The sequence below is a fragment of the Anomaloglossus baeobatrachus genome, chromosome 2, assembly GCF_048569485.1.
Source record: "Anomaloglossus baeobatrachus isolate aAnoBae1 chromosome 2, aAnoBae1.hap1, whole genome shotgun sequence".
Taxonomy (NCBI): domain Eukaryota; kingdom Metazoa; phylum Chordata; class Amphibia; order Anura; family Aromobatidae; genus Anomaloglossus; species Anomaloglossus baeobatrachus.
In genome coordinates this window covers 656559138-656576608 of record NC_134354.1, presented here as the reverse complement: position 1 = coordinate 656576608, position 17471 = coordinate 656559138, and the positions used below count along the sequence as shown (strand labels likewise).

The window sequence follows — 17471 nt, the reverse complement described above, 5'->3', positions numbered from 1 at the left end:
CGCTCATCTCCGCCCCTCCGCTTCTATTGGCCGGCCGCTGTGTGACGTCGCTGTGACGCCGAACGTCCCACCCCGTTCAAGAAGTGGATGTTCGCCGCCCACAGCGACGTCGCTCAGCAGGTAAGTGCGTGTGACGGCGGTTTAACGACTTTGTGCGCCACGAGCAACTAATTTCCTGTGACGCACAAACGACGGTGGCAGGTACGATCGCTCGTGCAATCGCACAATAGATCATATCGTGTGACGCCCGCATTAGGCTCGGTCATTGAAGAAGGCCTATGCCGAAACGTCAATTTTTGACTGCTTTATATTGAATAAAAAGAACAAATATAAGTTACTAGAGTTTCAACAAAATTTTGAGTGCCGGAGTCCTTTTCATTATATGAATTTTTTTTTTTTTGTCGCTCCATTGGGAGACCCAGACAATTGGGTGTATAGCTACTGCCTCCGGAGGCCACACAAAGCACTACACTTAAAAGTGTAAGGCCCCTCCCCTTCTGCCTATACACCCCCCGTGGGATCACGGGCTCCTCAGTTTTCATGCTTTGTGCGAAGGAGGTCAGACATCCACGCATAGCTCCACTATTTAGTCAGCAGCAGCTGCTGACTATGTCGGATGGAAGAAAAGAGGGCCCATACTAGGGCCCCCAGCATGCTCCCTTCTCACCCCACTTTTGTCGGCGGTGTTTGTTAAGGTACCCATTGCGGGTACGGAGGCTGGAGCCCACATGCTGCATCCTTCCCCATCCCCCTTAGGGCTCTGGGTGAAGTGGGATTTTACCGGTCTCCAGGCACTGAGACCGTGCTCCATCCACAGCCCCTGGGAAATCTGCTGGATATGGAGCTGAGTATCGTCAGGGACAGGACCCTGCTACATCAAGGTACTCTGTGTCCCCATACAGACGCAGTCACACTGCAGCATTGCTGAGTGTGTTAGTGCGCCGGGGACAACAGCGCCGCGCGCTTGTGCCACTACTCACTACAGCTCTGCTGAGTGAGTCTATGTATTGCGAACTGCCGCGCCGGCCGCTGCTGTTAGTTAAAAAATGCTGCGGCGCGGCTGGGACTTGTGGTGCGCCGGGGACTTCCGCGCTGGCCGTGCATGTATGACGGCCGCGCTTATTAATCGAGTCCCCGGCTTTTGCGGCCTAGTTTCGTTTCGTTCCCGCCCCCAGGCCTGCCAGTCAGGGGAAGGGCGGGACGCTGTACAGAATGTCAGCGCAGAGGGCTGGAGTCTATTTACATACTCCAGCCCTCACACTGGGCACAGTGGGACGCCAGTTTCCCGCACTTTGTCTGCGGCACGCCCACGGTCCGCCCCTCTTCACAGAACGCCGGCAGCCATTCCTGTGTGCAGTCTGAGCTGGAGAGGGGAGACAGGTTCTGAGAGACCCAGACACGGGATTCTGGCGACCACACACCCGCGTTTGAGCGGGCGGTAAGCGGCACCTCTGGTGCTGACCCCACTTAGTGCCGAAGTGTACATTTGTATTTTTATGCTTGCATGCTATACATTGCACTGTACGGTCGCTAGTGATTCTTGGCTATATACCCTCCTATATTGCTCAGAGGAGACAACAGCATGTCATCCGCAAAAAGCAAGGGTGCCAAGGCACAGGCTTTCTATGCTGCTTGCACCGCATGTGAGGCTACTCTACCTGCAGGTTCCACTGACCCCCACTGTGTGCAGTGCTCGGCCCCTGTGGCAACTGCTCGGCCGGGGCCTCTGCTAGAGGTGACCCAGGGAGAACCACCTGTGAATACTGTCCAGGTGACGGGGACAGAGTTTGCAGTTTTTGCTGATAGATTGTCTGTGACTATGACTAAAATTCTAGAAACTTTGCAGTCTAGACCAGTAACTCAGACCAGGGGCACTGTTGACTCATTGCTCCCTGGTCCCCCTCAGTTGGAACAGCTCCGGGCTCCGGGGGTGTCCCATGCATCCCAGGGTGAAGGCTCTGACACGGACGACAGTCCCAGACAGCCTAAGCGAGCTCGCTATGAGCGGCCCTCGACTTCATCACACTGGTCAGGGTCCCAGCAGGAGGACTCTCTGTGTGATGAGGCGGAGGTAGCTGATCAGGATTCTGATCCTGAGACCGCTCTCAATTTGGATACGCCTGATGGTGACGCCATAGTGAATGATCTTATAGCGTCCATCAATAGAATGTTGGATATTTCTCCCCCAGCTCCTCCGGTGGAGGAGTCAGCTTCACAGCAGGAGAAATTCCATTTCAGGTATCCCAAGCGTAAATTAAGTACTTTTCTGGACCATTCTGACTTTAAAGAGGCAGTCCAGAAACACCACGCTTACCCAGATAAGCGTTTCTCCAAACGGATTAAGGATACACGTTATCCCTTTCCCCCTGACGTGGTCAAAGGCTGGACCCAGTGTCCCAAGGTGGATCCCCCTATCTCCAGGCTTGCGGCTAGATCCATAGTTGCAGTGGAGGATGGGGCTGCACTTAAAGATGCCACTGACAGACAGATGGAGCTCTGGTTGAAATCCATCTATGAAGCTATCGGCGCGTCGTTTGCTCCAGCATTCGCAGCCGTATGGGCACTCCAGGCTATTTCAGCTGGTCTTACACAGATTGACACGGTCACACGTACATCTGTTCCGCAGGTGGCATCCTTAACCTCTCAAATGTCTGCATTTGCGTCTTACGCGATTAATGCTGTCCTGGACTCTACGAGCCGTACGGCAGTGGCGTCAGCCAACTCCGTGGTTCTACGCAGAGCCTTATGGTTAAGGGAATGGAAGGCAGATTCTGCGTCCAAAAAGTGCTTAACCAGTCTGCCATTTTCTGGTGATCGACTGTTTGGTGAGCGTTTGGATGAAATCATTAAGCAGTCCAAGGGTAAGGATTCATCCTTACCTCAGCCCAGACAAACCAAACCCCAACAGAGGAGGGGACAGTCGGGGTTTCGGTCCTTTCAAGGCTCGGGCAGGTCCCAATTCTCCTCGTCCAAAAGGACTCAAAAGGATCAGAGGAGCTCAGATTCTTGGCGGGCTCAGTCACGCCCAAAAAAGACAGCCGGAAGACCCGCTACCAAGGCGGCTTCCTCATGACTTTCGGCCTCCTCTCTCCGCATCCTCGGTCGGTGGCAGGCTCTCCCGCTTTGGCGACGTTTGGCTGCCACAGGTCCAAGACCGTTGGGTGAGAGACATTCTGTCCCACGGGTACAGGATAGAGTTCAGTTCTCGTCCTCCAACTCGATTCTTCAGAACGTCTCCGCCTCCCGACCGAGCCGATGCTCTTCTGCAAGCGGTGTGCACTCTAAAGGCAGAAGGAGTGGTGATCCCGGTTCCTCTTCAGGAACAAGGTCACGGTTTTTACTCCAATTTGTTTGTGGTACCAAAAAAGGACGGATCTTTCCGTCCCGTTCTGGACCTAAAACTTCTCAACAAGTACGTGAAAACCAGACGGTTCCGGATGGAATCCCTCCGCTCCGTCATCGCCGCAATGTCTCAAGGAGATTTCCTAGCATCAATAGACATCAAGGATGCTTATCTCCACGTGCCGATTGCTCCAGAGCATCAGCGTTTTCTACGCTTCGTGATAGGAGACGAACACCTTCAGTTCGTAGCTCTGCCTTTCGGTCTGGCGACAGCCCCACGGGCCTTCACCAAGGTCATGGCAGCAGTAGTAGCAGTCCTGCACTCTCAGGGACACTCTGTGATCCCTTACTTAGACGATCTGCTTGTCAAGGCTCCCTCTCAAGAGGCATGCCAACACAGCCTGAACGTTGCGCTGGAGACTCTCCAGAGTTTCGGGTGGATCATCAACTTTTCCAAGTCAAATCTGACCCCGACCCAATCGCTAACATATCTTGGCATGGAGTTTCATACTCTCTCAGCGATAGTGAAGCTTCCGCTGGACAAACAGCGTTCACTACAGACAGGGGTGCGATCTCTCCTTCAAGACCAGTCACACCCCTTGAGACGCCTCATGCACTTCCTAGGGAAGATGGTAGCAGCAATGGAGGCAGTCCCTTTCGCGCAGTTTCATCTGCGTCCACTACAATGGGACATTCTCCGCCAATGGGACGGGAAGTCGACGTCCCTCGACAGGAACGTCTCCCTTTCTCAGGCGGCCAAGGAATCTCTTCAGTGGTGGCTTCTTCCCACCTCTTTGTCAAAGGGAAAGTCCTTCCTACCCCCATCCTGGGCGGTGGTCACGACGGACGCGAGTCTGTCAGGGTGGGGAGCGGTTTTTCTCCACCACAGGGCTCAGGGTACGTGGACTCAGCAAGAGTCCACCCTTCAGATCAATGTTCTGGAAATCAGAGCAGTGTATCTTGCCCTACAAGCCTTCCAGCAGTGGCTGGAAGGCAAGCAGATCCGAATTCAGTCGGACAACTCCACAGCGGTGGCATACATTAACCACCAAGGAGGAACACGCAGTCGGCAAGCCTTCCAGGAAGTCCGGCGGATTCTGACGTGGGTGGAAGACACGGCATCCACCATATCCGCAGTTCACATCCCAGGCGTGGACAACTGGGAAGCAGATTTTCTCAGTCGCCAGGGTATGGACGCAGGGGAATGGTCTCTTCACCCGGAGATCTGTCGCCGCTGGGGGATGCCGGACGTCGACCTAATGGCGTCCCGGCACAACAACAAGGTCCCAGCTTTCATGGCGCGGTCTCACGACCACCGAGCTCTGGCGGCGGACGCCTTAGTTCAAGATTGGTCGCAGTTCCGGCTACCTTATGTGTTCCCTCCTCTGGCACTGTTGCCCAGAGTGCTGCGCAAGATCAGGTCCGACTGCCGCCGCGCCATCCTCGTCGCTCCAGACTGGCCGAGGAGGTCGTGGTACCCGGATCTGTGGCACCTCACGGTAGGCCAACCGTGGGCGCTACCAGACCGACCAGACTTGCTGTCTCAAGGGCCGTTTTTCCATCGGAATTCTGCGGCCCTGAACCTGACTGTGTGGCCATTGAGTCCTGGATCCTAGCGTATTCAGGGTTATCTCAAGAGGTCATTGCCACCATGAGACAGGCTAGAAAACCAACCTCCGCCAAGATCTACCACAGGACGTGGAAGATATTCTTATCTTGGTGTTCTGCTCAGGGATTTCCTCCCTGGCCATTTGCATAGCCTACTTTTCTTTCCTTCCTACAATCCGGTTTGGAAAAAGGTTTGTCGCTAGGCTCCCTTAAAGGACAGGTCTCAGCGCTATCTGTATTTTTTCAGAAGCGCCTAGCACGACTTCCTCAGGTACGCACGTTCCTGCAAGGGGTTTGTCATATCGTCCCTCCTTACAAGCGGCCGTTAGAGCCCTGGGATCTGAACAGGGTTCTAATTGCTCTCCAGAAGCCGCCTTTCGAGCCTATGAGGGATGTTTCCCTTTCTCGCCTTTCACAGAAAGTGACTTTTCTTGTAGCGGTCACCTCTCTTCGGAGAGTGTCCGAGCTAGCAGCGCTGTCATGCAAATCTCCCTTCCTGGTGATTCACCAGGACAAGGTGGTCCTGCGCCCGATTCCGGAGTTTCTCCCTAAGGTGGTATCCCCCTTTCATCTCGATCAGGATATCTCCTTACCTTCTTTGTGTCCTCATCCAGTTCATCAATGTGAAAAGGATTTGCATTTGTTGGATCTAGTGAGAGCACTCAGAATCTACATTTCCCGCACGGCGCCCCTGCGCCGATCGGATGCACTCTTTGTCCTTGTCGCTGGTCAGCGTAAAGGGTCGCAAGCTTCCAAATCCACCTTGGCTCGGTGGATCAAGGAACCAATTCTTGAAGCCTACCGTTCCGCTGGGCTTCCGGTTCCCTCAGGGCTGAAGGCCCATTCTACCAGAGCCGTGGGTGCGTCCTGGGCATTACGGCACCAGGCTACGGCTCAGCAGGTGTGCCAGGCGGCTACCTGGTCGAGTCTGCACACTTTTACCAAGCATTATCAGGTGCATACCTACGCTTCGGCGGACGCCAGCCTAGGTAGACAAGTCCTTCAGGCGGCGGTTGCCCACCTGTAGGAAAGGGCTGTTTTACGGTCCTGTCACGAGGGTTATTTTACCCACCCAGGGACTGTTTTGGACGTCCCAATTGTCTGGGTCTCCCAATGGAGCGACAAAGAAGAAGGGAATTTTGTTTACTTACCGTAAATTCCTTTTCTTCTAGCTCCAATTGGGAGACCCAGCGCCCGCCCTGTTTTCTTAGGGATTTTTGTTTTTTTCGGGTACACATGTTGTTCATGTTGATTTGGTTTCAGTTCTCCGATGTTTCTTCGGATTGAATTTGTTTTTAAACCAGTTATTGGCTTTCCTCCTTCTTGCTTTTGCACTAAAACTGAGGAGCCCGTGATCCCACGGGGGGTGTATAGGCAGACGGGGAGGGGCCTTACACTTTTAAGTGTAGTGCTTTGTGTGGCCTCCGGAGGCAGTAGCTATACACCCAATTGTCTGGGTCTCCCAATTGGAGCTAGAAGAAAAGGAATTTACGGTAAGTAAACAAAATTCCCTTCTTCTCCTGAGCACCTATACGGAGAGCAGAACCTCTTCATAATGATGTATAAACTGGAATGACATGCGGGCATGGTGGCCTGAAGATTGGCGAGAATCTCTACACCTTTACCAATACAAATGTTTTACAAACTAGCACAGGCATACTAGTGGAGAAGCTAAATGTAGCCTGCTGTAAAAATAAGAAACGCTGTCCATTGCTCCTCTGAAATAAACACATTCTAATTCTAAGGTGCCATGTCAATCAATCGCGACCATTTATTGCATTTTTAGATCGTAGTATACATTTTGGCTGTATATGGAGTACGATTCGTATGGTATATTTATATTGTTATAACGAATCTTCTAATTGAACTCTGCCTTCTCCTCTTTTACTCTAGAAAAGCCCTTTCTATATGTTACTGGTCGGAGGTTGGTCCTTCTCGCTGTATATCATCCAGCTGGTGATAAAAAACTTCCAGGAAATCTGTAAAGAGCATTGGCAATATCTACTAGGTACGTTGGTATTCTATTACTTGTGAAGCTGGAAACTTTGTACTCTTTTAATGCATCAACTTTTAATGTGCTGGTCTTATTACCACTATAAGGCCCTGTGCGCACACTGTGGTTTTTGCCGTATGAATTGCTGCAGAAAATCTTCATAACTTTTCTGCAGTCATTCCCCTGCAAAACCTATGGTAAAAAAAAAAAATGGTGTCATCAGACTGCGTTTTTTTTTCCCTACAGGTTTTGCTGCAGCAAAAAGAATGAGCAATGGTAAAAAAACCGCAGGGACCAACCCGCGGAAAAAAATCGTTGGAAAAACGCGGGTGCGGTTTTGACGGGGGTTTTGTATTCTGCCAGAGGGTGCGGATTTTTCTTAAGAAAAGTCCATTTTCTAGTGCGCCCATAGCCTTAGCAACTGTAGTTATACGTCAGACCACACAATCCGGGTATTTCCTATTGATATCACACTTGTAGTTGCTGAGGGGCCATTGAAGTAGGCCGATAATCAGGATCAAGTGCTCACAGGAGAACTCGTTCCCCAATGCCCCACGGATGAGGTTTGGTTTGCACAAAAGATCTTTGATTTCGGCAGCTCTTCAGCCTGTATAAACCTAGATTTGCACTGTGAGAACAATGGCGGCTTACACACACAGGATTTAATGTTACTGATGGCTCCGTTTGCTGTTTGAAGCTTCAAAAAACCTTTGTTTGTCTGCAGCATGTGATGGTGTAAACAGGACAAGTTTCTGAGATGATAACCTGGAAAGAGGGCTGACTAGACTGGATAAACAATGCCCTATCGACTATTCAAGGCCCTAATTAGCATAGAAACAGCGCACTTTATAAATGCTTTTTTTTTTTTAAACATTCATTTTAGTGAAAAGAATTACACAGGGCTGGTGAGGTAGGGAATTTTGACATACAGTTGTGAATGCTGCTGGAGGGCAGAGGGGACCTGTCAGGTTGCCTTGAAATTCACATATAATGTCGTCCTCTCCCACCCCCACCAACCTTCCCACTCCCTCCTGCGTTCATCATAAGGCCCTGAAGCCCCTCTTCCACTCTCTTCTGAACCCAATCCTCGGCCTCCTTATTGTCCTCTCTTCTGGCTATTAGTCACCCCTCACCTCCCCCTCTTTATTGTCCCCTCCTCAGGCTATTAGTCACCCTTCACCTCCCCTTCCTTATTGTCCCCTCCTCAGGCTATTAGTCACCCTTCACCTCCCCTTCCTTAATGTCCCCTCCTTAGGCTTTTAGTCATCCCTCACCTCTCCGTACAGGCCCCCGCCACGCCACTGCTTCTCCTTGCAGGGTACTTTTCAAATGACACAGGTGGGCGCAGCGTGCTGACGTCATCAATGTGCGGGCGCCTGTGTCACAGAGATAGCGTCAGGCAGGGAGCAGAGGACACACACCTGCGTTCTGCTGCCTGTGTTATGTGGAGCTGCAGGATCGCTCCCAGCCCGGTATGCTGCATGTGATGAGGGCAATCAGGCGAGGGGCCCCCCAGAGCTTTGAGCTTAGGACAATGGGCCAGACTGCCCGCATTACTAACTGGCCAGCATAGGCCTCCTGAACCTCCGGGCTCCGCTGCAGCTGCACTTGCGCTATGTCCGCCATTGTCATTTAGTGCACATAGGTTTTGTGTAAACCAAAAGATCATTTCACGCAATGAACGAGCGTTTTGCTCAAATGAGTATTTTCCTGAAACGAACGTTCCTGGGAGCGCTCATTCTCTATAATTGAGCAGTGTAAATGGATCTTATTATCCACCATATTTACCGTAGAAGTGGCTGCGTCCAACATCCTCTTGGACAGGGTAATGATGCAGAGGCTTCAGGTCCAGCAGCGTGCCTGAGCGGACTAGATAGAAGCGGCTGTTGGAGCAGGAACAAGCTGCCTGTACCACCTATCATTGGTGGGGAGCTGCTCTGCAGAGCGTGCATATGTAGAGTAGCCTGTTAATCACAGGGCTGGCGAGTGATTACAGCGCTGTTCACAGCATAGTGAGCGATGTCTGTATGGGTATCTGTACACAGCTTCTTTTCCAGGTGGATTCCACCTGTAACCCGCCTGTAAAAGCATTAGAAAACTTCAAAAAGAATGTCAAAATGATTTGCTGTGCATACATTTCAGTTTGTTACTTGTCTTAGTCACGTCAAGCTTTAAAAGTCGTGAAGAGGCTAATGACTGGTCCATTCTTCTGGTGGCCTCTTCTACTTGGAAGTCGCCACTATTTTACATATAGAATGTAAAAAAAACTAAGTCGGCGGCAAAGTCGCTACCAGACAATTTGGAGAAAATACTGCGGGTGTATTTCTGGAGCTCCTACAAAAGAAATAATGCAGGTACACTGGTGTCTATAAGACGCACACCACTATAAGGCTACTTTCACACATCAGTTTTTTTCCCATCAGGTACAATCCGGAAAAAAACGGGTATCGCATCCGGTTTATCCCCATAGACTTGCATTGTAACCAGATTGTACCTGATGGCTTTGTGGTGCATCCGTTTTTTTCCGGATGCGGCAAAATAAATAAATGCGGTGGCCGGATAGAACGTTCCCTGCAACGTTTTTTGCTCCGGCAAAAAAAAACCGCATCGCGCCGCATCCGGCCGCTGCGGAGCATTTTCAATGCATGCCTATGGATGCCGGATGCGGCGCGATGCGGAAACAACCGCATCCGGCCGCCGCATGCGGTTTTTTCCACTGCGCATGCTCAGTAGCGTGCCGCAACCGGAAAAAACCGGACCGGCCGCATGTAAAAACTTATGCAAAGGATGCGGTGTTTTCACCGCATCCGTTGCATAGGTTTCACAGCCGGATTGAGCCGCACGGCTCAAACCGGATGTGTGAAAGTAGCCTAACCGAAAGCGAGCGGCTACCAGGAGGATATCTGCTCATTTTCTGCCTGTAGCCTCTGCTCCAGCAGAGTAGTAAGAGTAGTGTAGTAAGGCTGAATTTTACTCTACCTGCAGATTAACCCTATGTCTGTAGGTAAATATAATTTCTGAACATGATAGATTTTCTTTAAGCCTCCTGCAAGGCTGTTTCATGTAAAGTGTGATGGTGAGGGGAATCATATGTGAGGGACGGTATGTATCTCCCCGAATACGCACGGAAACATATTAATCCCTTTAGAGTGCAGGCCAGTGGTCAGTCCACTGCCTCCGGGCCGGGTTTTGCATGTGGCACATGGCCACAGATTCCATTTATAAAGTCTCTGCAGAGCAGGGAGCTCTGGATGTGTTTGGCTTGCAAGCTGCAGAGCTGTCGTTTGTCACGTGATCGCCATGGGCTGGTGGGAGCCATCTTGGTTGGAGCACATGTGCAGGAGATCCTGTGCATGCAGAGCTAGTGGGGGCTCTGAAGCTTCAGGGAGCTGCAGATTCCACTCCGGCTCTGGACTAACGGCAGGAGCCATTAAACAAAGGATGTCACGGGCCGGGAGTGAGTCCAGTGTGAGAGTCTCCCTGGACTGGATGGAGGCAGACTGACAGCCTGCAAAGCTACTGGCAGGTAACACCCCAGAAAGGGGACTATACTGGCTGAGGCCAGTGCATGAACTGTGCGGATAATTATGTAGGTGTATCAGACAATGGGATGCTATTTTACCTACTGAAAGAACAGACTGTGTACCCTTTATGTTGTATAAAACCAGAGTATGGATTACGTTTGATTTACACAGCACACAGCACGTTTTATCTGGAAGTGAAATAAACCGCTTGGATTGTTTAAATGACAAAGTGCTCATCTGTGCCTCAATCCCACTACCAGACGGGTGTCCCCACTACATTGGGGGCGCAGGTCATTACAAGCGGTATTCTTTTCTCCAAGATTGTATGCCAATATGTAGTAGGTGTTGTAATAATAATAATATAATATTAGCAAATACCTCCAATTAGAAATGTAGAATAGTTCTCCTGATTAGCTATGTCACTCACATCATGTGCAGGGCATTGCAGCTTAGGTATCCATGGTTACGACCATCTATATAGTGACAGTTAGTTGCCCATGGTTGCAACCATGGATAACTCAGCTAAAATGCCCTGCACATGAGGTAAGAGACATGGCTATGTCAAGAGAACTTTTTATTTCTAATTGGAGGTATTTGCTAATATTATTATTTTTTCACCTACTACATATTGGGAGAGAATCTTTGAGATGGGAGTAATGCTTTAATGATTTGCCCTTGAATCTACATAAGAAATGATCATTTTCACCTATTTGGTGTAAGTGATTACTCCTACACTGACACTAGGGTACTTTGAATAATTGATGCCATTATGAAGACAAACAGCGGTCATAGAAAATATTTATTTTGGATTCAGATTTGGGTACCTCCATGTATGGGCAGCTAGACTCCTGCTATAATGGTTTCCATTACCATTAACCATTATAGCAGGAGCCTAGCTGCCCATACATGGAAATTTTCAGTCCAAATAGTGGCATTTTTCCCAGATATGGATGTTTTTAACCTAGATAGTGGCATTTAAGTTAGGTTCCCGGATTACAGAGATATACCTTGCCGTTTGGTGTCCGGGCTTACATGCATTGGCCAATACATAAACCAAATATCTCTCTTTTGCAGTAATGCAGTGCCATATTTTCCCTAGTACATTTTTGGCTTTTTTTTTCAGTGTGCAACTGTGTGGATTGTCCTTGACTGTTCTCACCATTCTTCTTCTCTGCCTTTCTGATATTTTTCTTGGCCTGCCACTTCTGGGCTTAACAAGAACTGTACCTGTGTTCTTCCATTTCCTTACTATATTCCTCACAGTGGAAACTGACAGTTTAAATCTCTGAGACAACTTTTTGTATCCTTCCTCTGAACAACTATGTTGAATGATCTTTGTTTTCAGATCATTTGAGAGTTGTTTTGAGGAGCCCATGATGCCACTCTTCATAGGAGATTCAAATAGGAGAACAACTTGCAAGTGGCCACCTTAAATACCTTTTCTCATGATTGGATACACCTGCCTATGAAGTTCAAAGCTCAGTGAGGTTACAAAACCAATTTAGTGCTTTAGTAAGTCAGTAAAAAGTAGTTAGGAGTGTTCAAATCAAGAAATTGATAAGGGTGCCCATACTTTTGCACCGGTTAAATTTTGTTTAAATGCGGATTGCACATTTTCTGTTACTACAATAAACCTCATTTCAATCCAGAAAAATTACTGAGTCCATCAGTTATTAGATATATGAAACTGAAATAGCTGTTGCAAAAACCCAAATTGTTATAAAGAAAAAAGGTTAACATTAATAAGGGTGCCCGAATTTTTTCATATGACTGTAGTTTTTGTAAGGTAAATACTTCCAAATCAATGATTTTAAACATGGATATTCCGGCCGAAACCCGGTAATTACTGCAGCAACGATTTCCATTTGTGTGGTCGGAAGGAGCTATTCCCTACTTCGGTATATCTCTAACATTTCCCTTAAGCAACCTCGAAAACATAAATTTTCAGAATTTAACTAATTCAATCTCCAAGGATATTAAAAGCTTTAATATGTTCCCTGTTTCCTGGCTCTGTCGTATATCTGTAACCAAAATGATAGTCTTGCCTAATATATTAATTACCTCCGCAATTTGCTGTCTGCACGTACGTTGAAAATTCTACAATCTTTAATAATGAAATTTATATGGAACAAGAAGAGAGTGAGGTGGCTGCAAACATATTATTTCTCCCAATCAATCAGGGAGGCATGGGATGTCCGAACATCCGTAATTATTATGTGTCGCTAATGGAGCAATTGATGTGTTGGTGGATGAATGACCAATCTAAAATTATGGGTTGAAATGGAATCCCAGATGATGGAGTACCCCGATATGTCTTACTGTGGCAACTGAGATTGAGCAAGGACCGTTTTGTCTGACATTTACCTACCATAAAGGCGGGGATTATAATCTGGAGACACCGTAATGTAGGTAAAGCATTGATCCCCGTGAGGGTGGAAGAAATTCCTTTGACATCTCTCTATATTAGGTTATCCACTTTGTAAATTTGGGAGGGTGGTGTGACAAGGGTATCACAAAATTGTGTAACATCATGAATAGCGAAGGTCTAGTCCCGCTCTCTGAGATAATGAGCTCCTTTGGGAGGATTTCTTTAAATATCTTCAGACACGACGTTGTCATTGGAGGGATTAAAAAGAATGCGCCGCCCATCAAATCTTTATATGAATATTACTTTACCTCAATGAGGGACACCTATAAGGGCATTTCCAGGGCGTACCTGGCTATCCAGCACACAAGCAACCTTAAATCCTTATCATTTGTTATCAAATGGGAAAGGGACCTGGGCCGCGCGTTCACAGAAGAAGAGTGGCTTCACATCTTTCAACTGCATAGGAAAACCTCCCGTTGTATCTATGACCTAGAAATGTGTAGAAAGCTTCTCTATAGATGATACTATACACCGTATAGATAAAATAAACTCACAATCCTCAGCTGAGTGTTGGAGATGTAGAGGGTCAGTAGGAACTCTGGTACCATTTGGTGGGAATATCCTACAATATACTCCTTTTGGCAACACATTCCATCACTAATGACATCTATTATAGGATCTGGGTTTCCGTGGGGTCCAGAAATAGTGTTACTGTCCTTGGGGCTTGATGGACTCTCAACGGAAGAGGCAGTGCTTATATAAACCCATATTTGAACAATTGTAAGAGCAGGAGTAGCAGATAAGTGGAAAAGCGTGGAAACTCCCTCGCTGGGTGAAATTCACTCCAAAATCCACCAAAATTGTGTTATGGAACATATGGTGGCGGGCAGATTGGGAACTTTGGAACAATTTGAAGTTACCTGGGGGCAGTGGATGGCATATTCTGGGTATTCCTGTAAGTGATAAGTAAGGTAAACAACCCTAGGCATGGAGTGGGGCGGTGGTGGAGTGTATGTTCCGTATAGACAGTAAAGCGGGCTTTACACGCTACGATATTTCTAGCATTTGCTAGCAATATCGTACACTAAAGCACCCGCCCCCGTCGTGCATGCGATATCGTGGGATCACTGCCACAGCGAACATTATCGCTACGGCAGCGTCACACGCACTTACCTGGTCATCGTCGGCGCTGTGACTGCCGAACAATCCCTCCCTCGAGAAGGAGGTGCGTTTGGCGTCACCGCGACCTCACTAAGCAGCCGGCCAATCAAAGCGGAGGGGCGGAGATGAGCGGGACGAACAACCCGCCACCTCCTTCCATCCTCATTGCAGGCGGGAGGCAGGTAAGGTGAGGTTCCTCGCTCCTGCTGTGTCACACACAGCGATGTGTGCTGCCGCAGGAACAAGGAACAACATCTTTAAACAACCATTAACAATTTTTGGTTTTAGGATGACTTCTCCATGGTGAATGATTTTCACCACTTTGGAGGACGTTTAAGGTCTGTGGTAAGGGTTACACGCTGCGATACCGTTAATGACGCCGGATGTGCGTCACTAACGACGTGACCCCGACGATAAAACTTTAACGAGATCGTAGCGTGTAAAGCCCCCTTAAGGCTGCGGCCACACGGGGATTACTGCGATCCCCTCGCATGACACTCGGCTCACGCTGGCAGTACAGCAGCGCCAAGTGTCATGCTAGTGTCCCTGCGACTGAGGTCAGACTGTGTAAGCAGACCTCAGCTGTGGGGGGCGGGCAGGCACTGCAGAGGGGAGGGAGGGATTTATCTCCCACTCTCCTCCGTAGCCGGCTATTGCCATTCTCGCACTGCACTTGCGGTACACCAGTGTACCGCGAGTGCAGTGCGATTTTTCTCTCGCATTACAATCACAGCATGCTGCAATTGTTTTCTCGGTCTGATTAGGGCTGAGAAAATAATCGCTCATGTGGGCTGACACACAGGCTAATATTGGTCTGAGTGGAATGCCATGTTTTATCGCACTCCACTCGCACCGATTTTCTTGCTGTGTGTCTTAGGCCTAAGATGATATGTTATGTTTGTTTTATGTTTGATTGTTATTTTTCTTCTCCTTTCTTCTCTTTTTGATAATTTGGATAATCAGTTAAACAGATTATGGTGGTTAGTCAGTCAAGCTATTGGACCTATTGGTGCTAGTTGTAAAGGCATTGGGGGTTGCTGAATACGTCTATACTGAATTGCACTAGAATCATTTGTAGTGAATGTATTCAAAGTTACTTGATTTAAAGGGGTGGTTCACCCATTTTTTTTATTTTCTGTAGAAGTTCTACTTACAATTCTAGGTATTTTCTCCATTGGCTTGTATTTCCAGTTCTGGCACTGAGCGGCGCTATCCTGCACGCTCAGTGCCGGTCACATGACCCCTGGAGCTGTGGCCGCCAGCATCCTCTGACGTCCCGGCATTTCCGGGCTCTCAAACAAGACGGGTACGTCAGAGGAGGCTGGCACCACTCAGATTGAGTGACAGGGCTGTGGGCGGTGACTACCGCACGTCACAGCCCAGTATCGAGGGGAGGATCCGGAGGACGTCAGTGTGGAGCCGGCTAGAGCCCTGCAGATGGTGAGGCACGGGGCGCCAGTGTGCAGTACAGGGGGGGGGGGTTCTTCAGCTGAATCCCCCCCTGCACGTAAGTATGTGCTCACACTCTCCACCCGCCCGCTCTGCTGCGATGTCAGGAGAGCGGCCGGTGTCGGGCAGTGTGATCATCTGCTCCTCCCAGCAGCAAGACACTGACAGGCATGTCACCGCTGTGCTCTGCCATCTGTCCTGCTGCATGGGACCAACTGTCTGCACTCTGTCACCTGCACCACAAGTCACAGAGTGGAGACAGTTGGTGACAGAGCACCTCTCCCCCCCCCTCTCTCTCTTCTCCCCCCCCCTCTCTCTCTCCCCCCCCCTCTCTCTCTTCTCCCCCCCTCTCTCTTCTCCCCCCCTCTCTCTCTTCTCCCCCCCTCTCTCTCTTCTCTCCCCCCCTCTCTCTCTTCACCCCCCCTCGCTCTCTTCACCCCCCCTCGCTCTCTTCTCCCCCCCTCGCTCTCTTCTCCCCCCCCGCTCTCTTCTCCCCCCCGCTCTCTTCTCCCCCCCGCTCTCTTCTCCCCCCTCGCTCTCTTCTCCCCCCCTCGCTCTCTTCTCCCCCCCTCGCTCTCTTCTCCCCCCCTCGCTCTCTTCTCCCCCCCCTCGCTCTCTTCTCCCCCCTCGCTCTCTTCTCCCCCCCCTCGCTCTCTTCTCCCCCCCCTCGCTCTCTTCTCCCCCCCCTCGCTCTCTTCTCCCCCCCTCGCTCTCTTCTCCCCCTCGCTCTCTTCTCCCCCCCTCGCTCTCTTCTCCCCCCCTCGCTCTCTTCTCCCCCCTCGCTCTCTTCTCCCCCCGCTCGCTCTTTCCCCCCCGCTCGCTCTTTCCCCCCCCGCTCGCTCTTTCCCCCCCCGCTCGCTCTTTCCCCCCCGCTCGCTCTTTCCCCCCCGCTCGCTCTTTCCCCCCCGCTCGCTCTTTCCCCCCCGCTCGCTCTTTCCCCCCCGCTCGCTCTTTCCCCCCCGCTCGCTCTTTCCCCCCCGCTCGCTCTTTCCCCCCCGCTCGCTCTTTCCCCCCCGCTCGCTCTTTCCCCCCCGCTCGCTCTTTCCCCCCCGCTCGCTCTTTCCCCCCCCGCTCGCTCTTTCCCCCCCGCTCGCTCTTTCCCCCCCGCTCGCTCTTTCCCCCCCGCTCGCTCTTCCCCCCCGCTCGCTCTTTCCCCCCCGCTCGCTCTTTCCCCCCCCGCTCGCTCTCCCCCCTCTTCCCCCCCGCTCGCTCTTTCCCTCCCGCTCGCTCTTTCCCTCCCCCCCGCCCGCTCTTTCCCTCCCCCCCGCCCGCTCTTTCCCTCCCCCCCGCCCGCTCTCTTTTCCTCCCCCCCGCCCGCTCTCTTTTCCTCCCCCCGCCCGCTCTCTTTTCCTCCCCCCCGCCCGCTCTCTTTTCCTCCCCCCGCCCGCTCTCTTTTCCTCCCCCCCGCCCGCTCTCTTTTCCTCCCCCCCGCTCGCTCTTTCCCCCCCGCTCGCTCTTTCCCCCCCGCCCGCTCTTTCCCCCCCGCCCGCTCTTTCCCCCCCGCCCGCTCTTTCCCCCCCGCCCGCTCTTTCCCCCCGCCCGCTCTTTCCCCCCCGCCCGCTCTTTCCCCCCGCCCGCTCTTTCCCCCCGCCCGCTCTTTCCCCCCCCGCCCGCTCTTTCCCCCCCGCCCGCTCTTTCCCCCCCGCCCGCTCTTTCCCCCCCGCCCGCTCTTTCCCCCCCCGCCCGCTCTTTCCCCCCCCGCCCGCTTTTTCCCCCCCCGCCCGCTCTCTTTTCCTCCCCCCCGCCCGCTCTCTTTTCCTCCCCCCCCGCCCGCTCTCTTTTCCTCCTCCCCGCCGCTCTCTTTTCCTCCCCCCCGCTCGCTCTCTTTTCCTCCCCCCAGCTCGCTCTTTCCCCCCCCCGCCCGCTCTCTTTTCCTCCCCCCAGCTCGCTCTCTTTTCCTCCCCCCCCGCTCGCTCTTTTTCCTCGCTCTCTCCTGGCATGGTCAGTACAGAAATCTCTCAATCGTGGAGGGGTGAGAGGGAGTAATATACATGGAGTCCCTACTGTGTCTGTGTATTTATTTCTA

General features: G+C 51.1%; 1 protein-coding gene across 1 annotated transcript in view; it reads left to right on the top strand.

Moving 5' to 3' along the window:
* The window catches only part of NEMP1 (nuclear envelope integral membrane protein 1), a 112459-nt gene that overhangs the window by 48155 nt on the left and 46833 nt on the right, over positions 1–17471 (top strand). Inside the window, 1 exon segment of the mRNA XM_075337053.1 lies at positions 6844–6958. Coding sequence (XP_075193168.1) covers positions 6844–6958 — 115 coding nt within the window.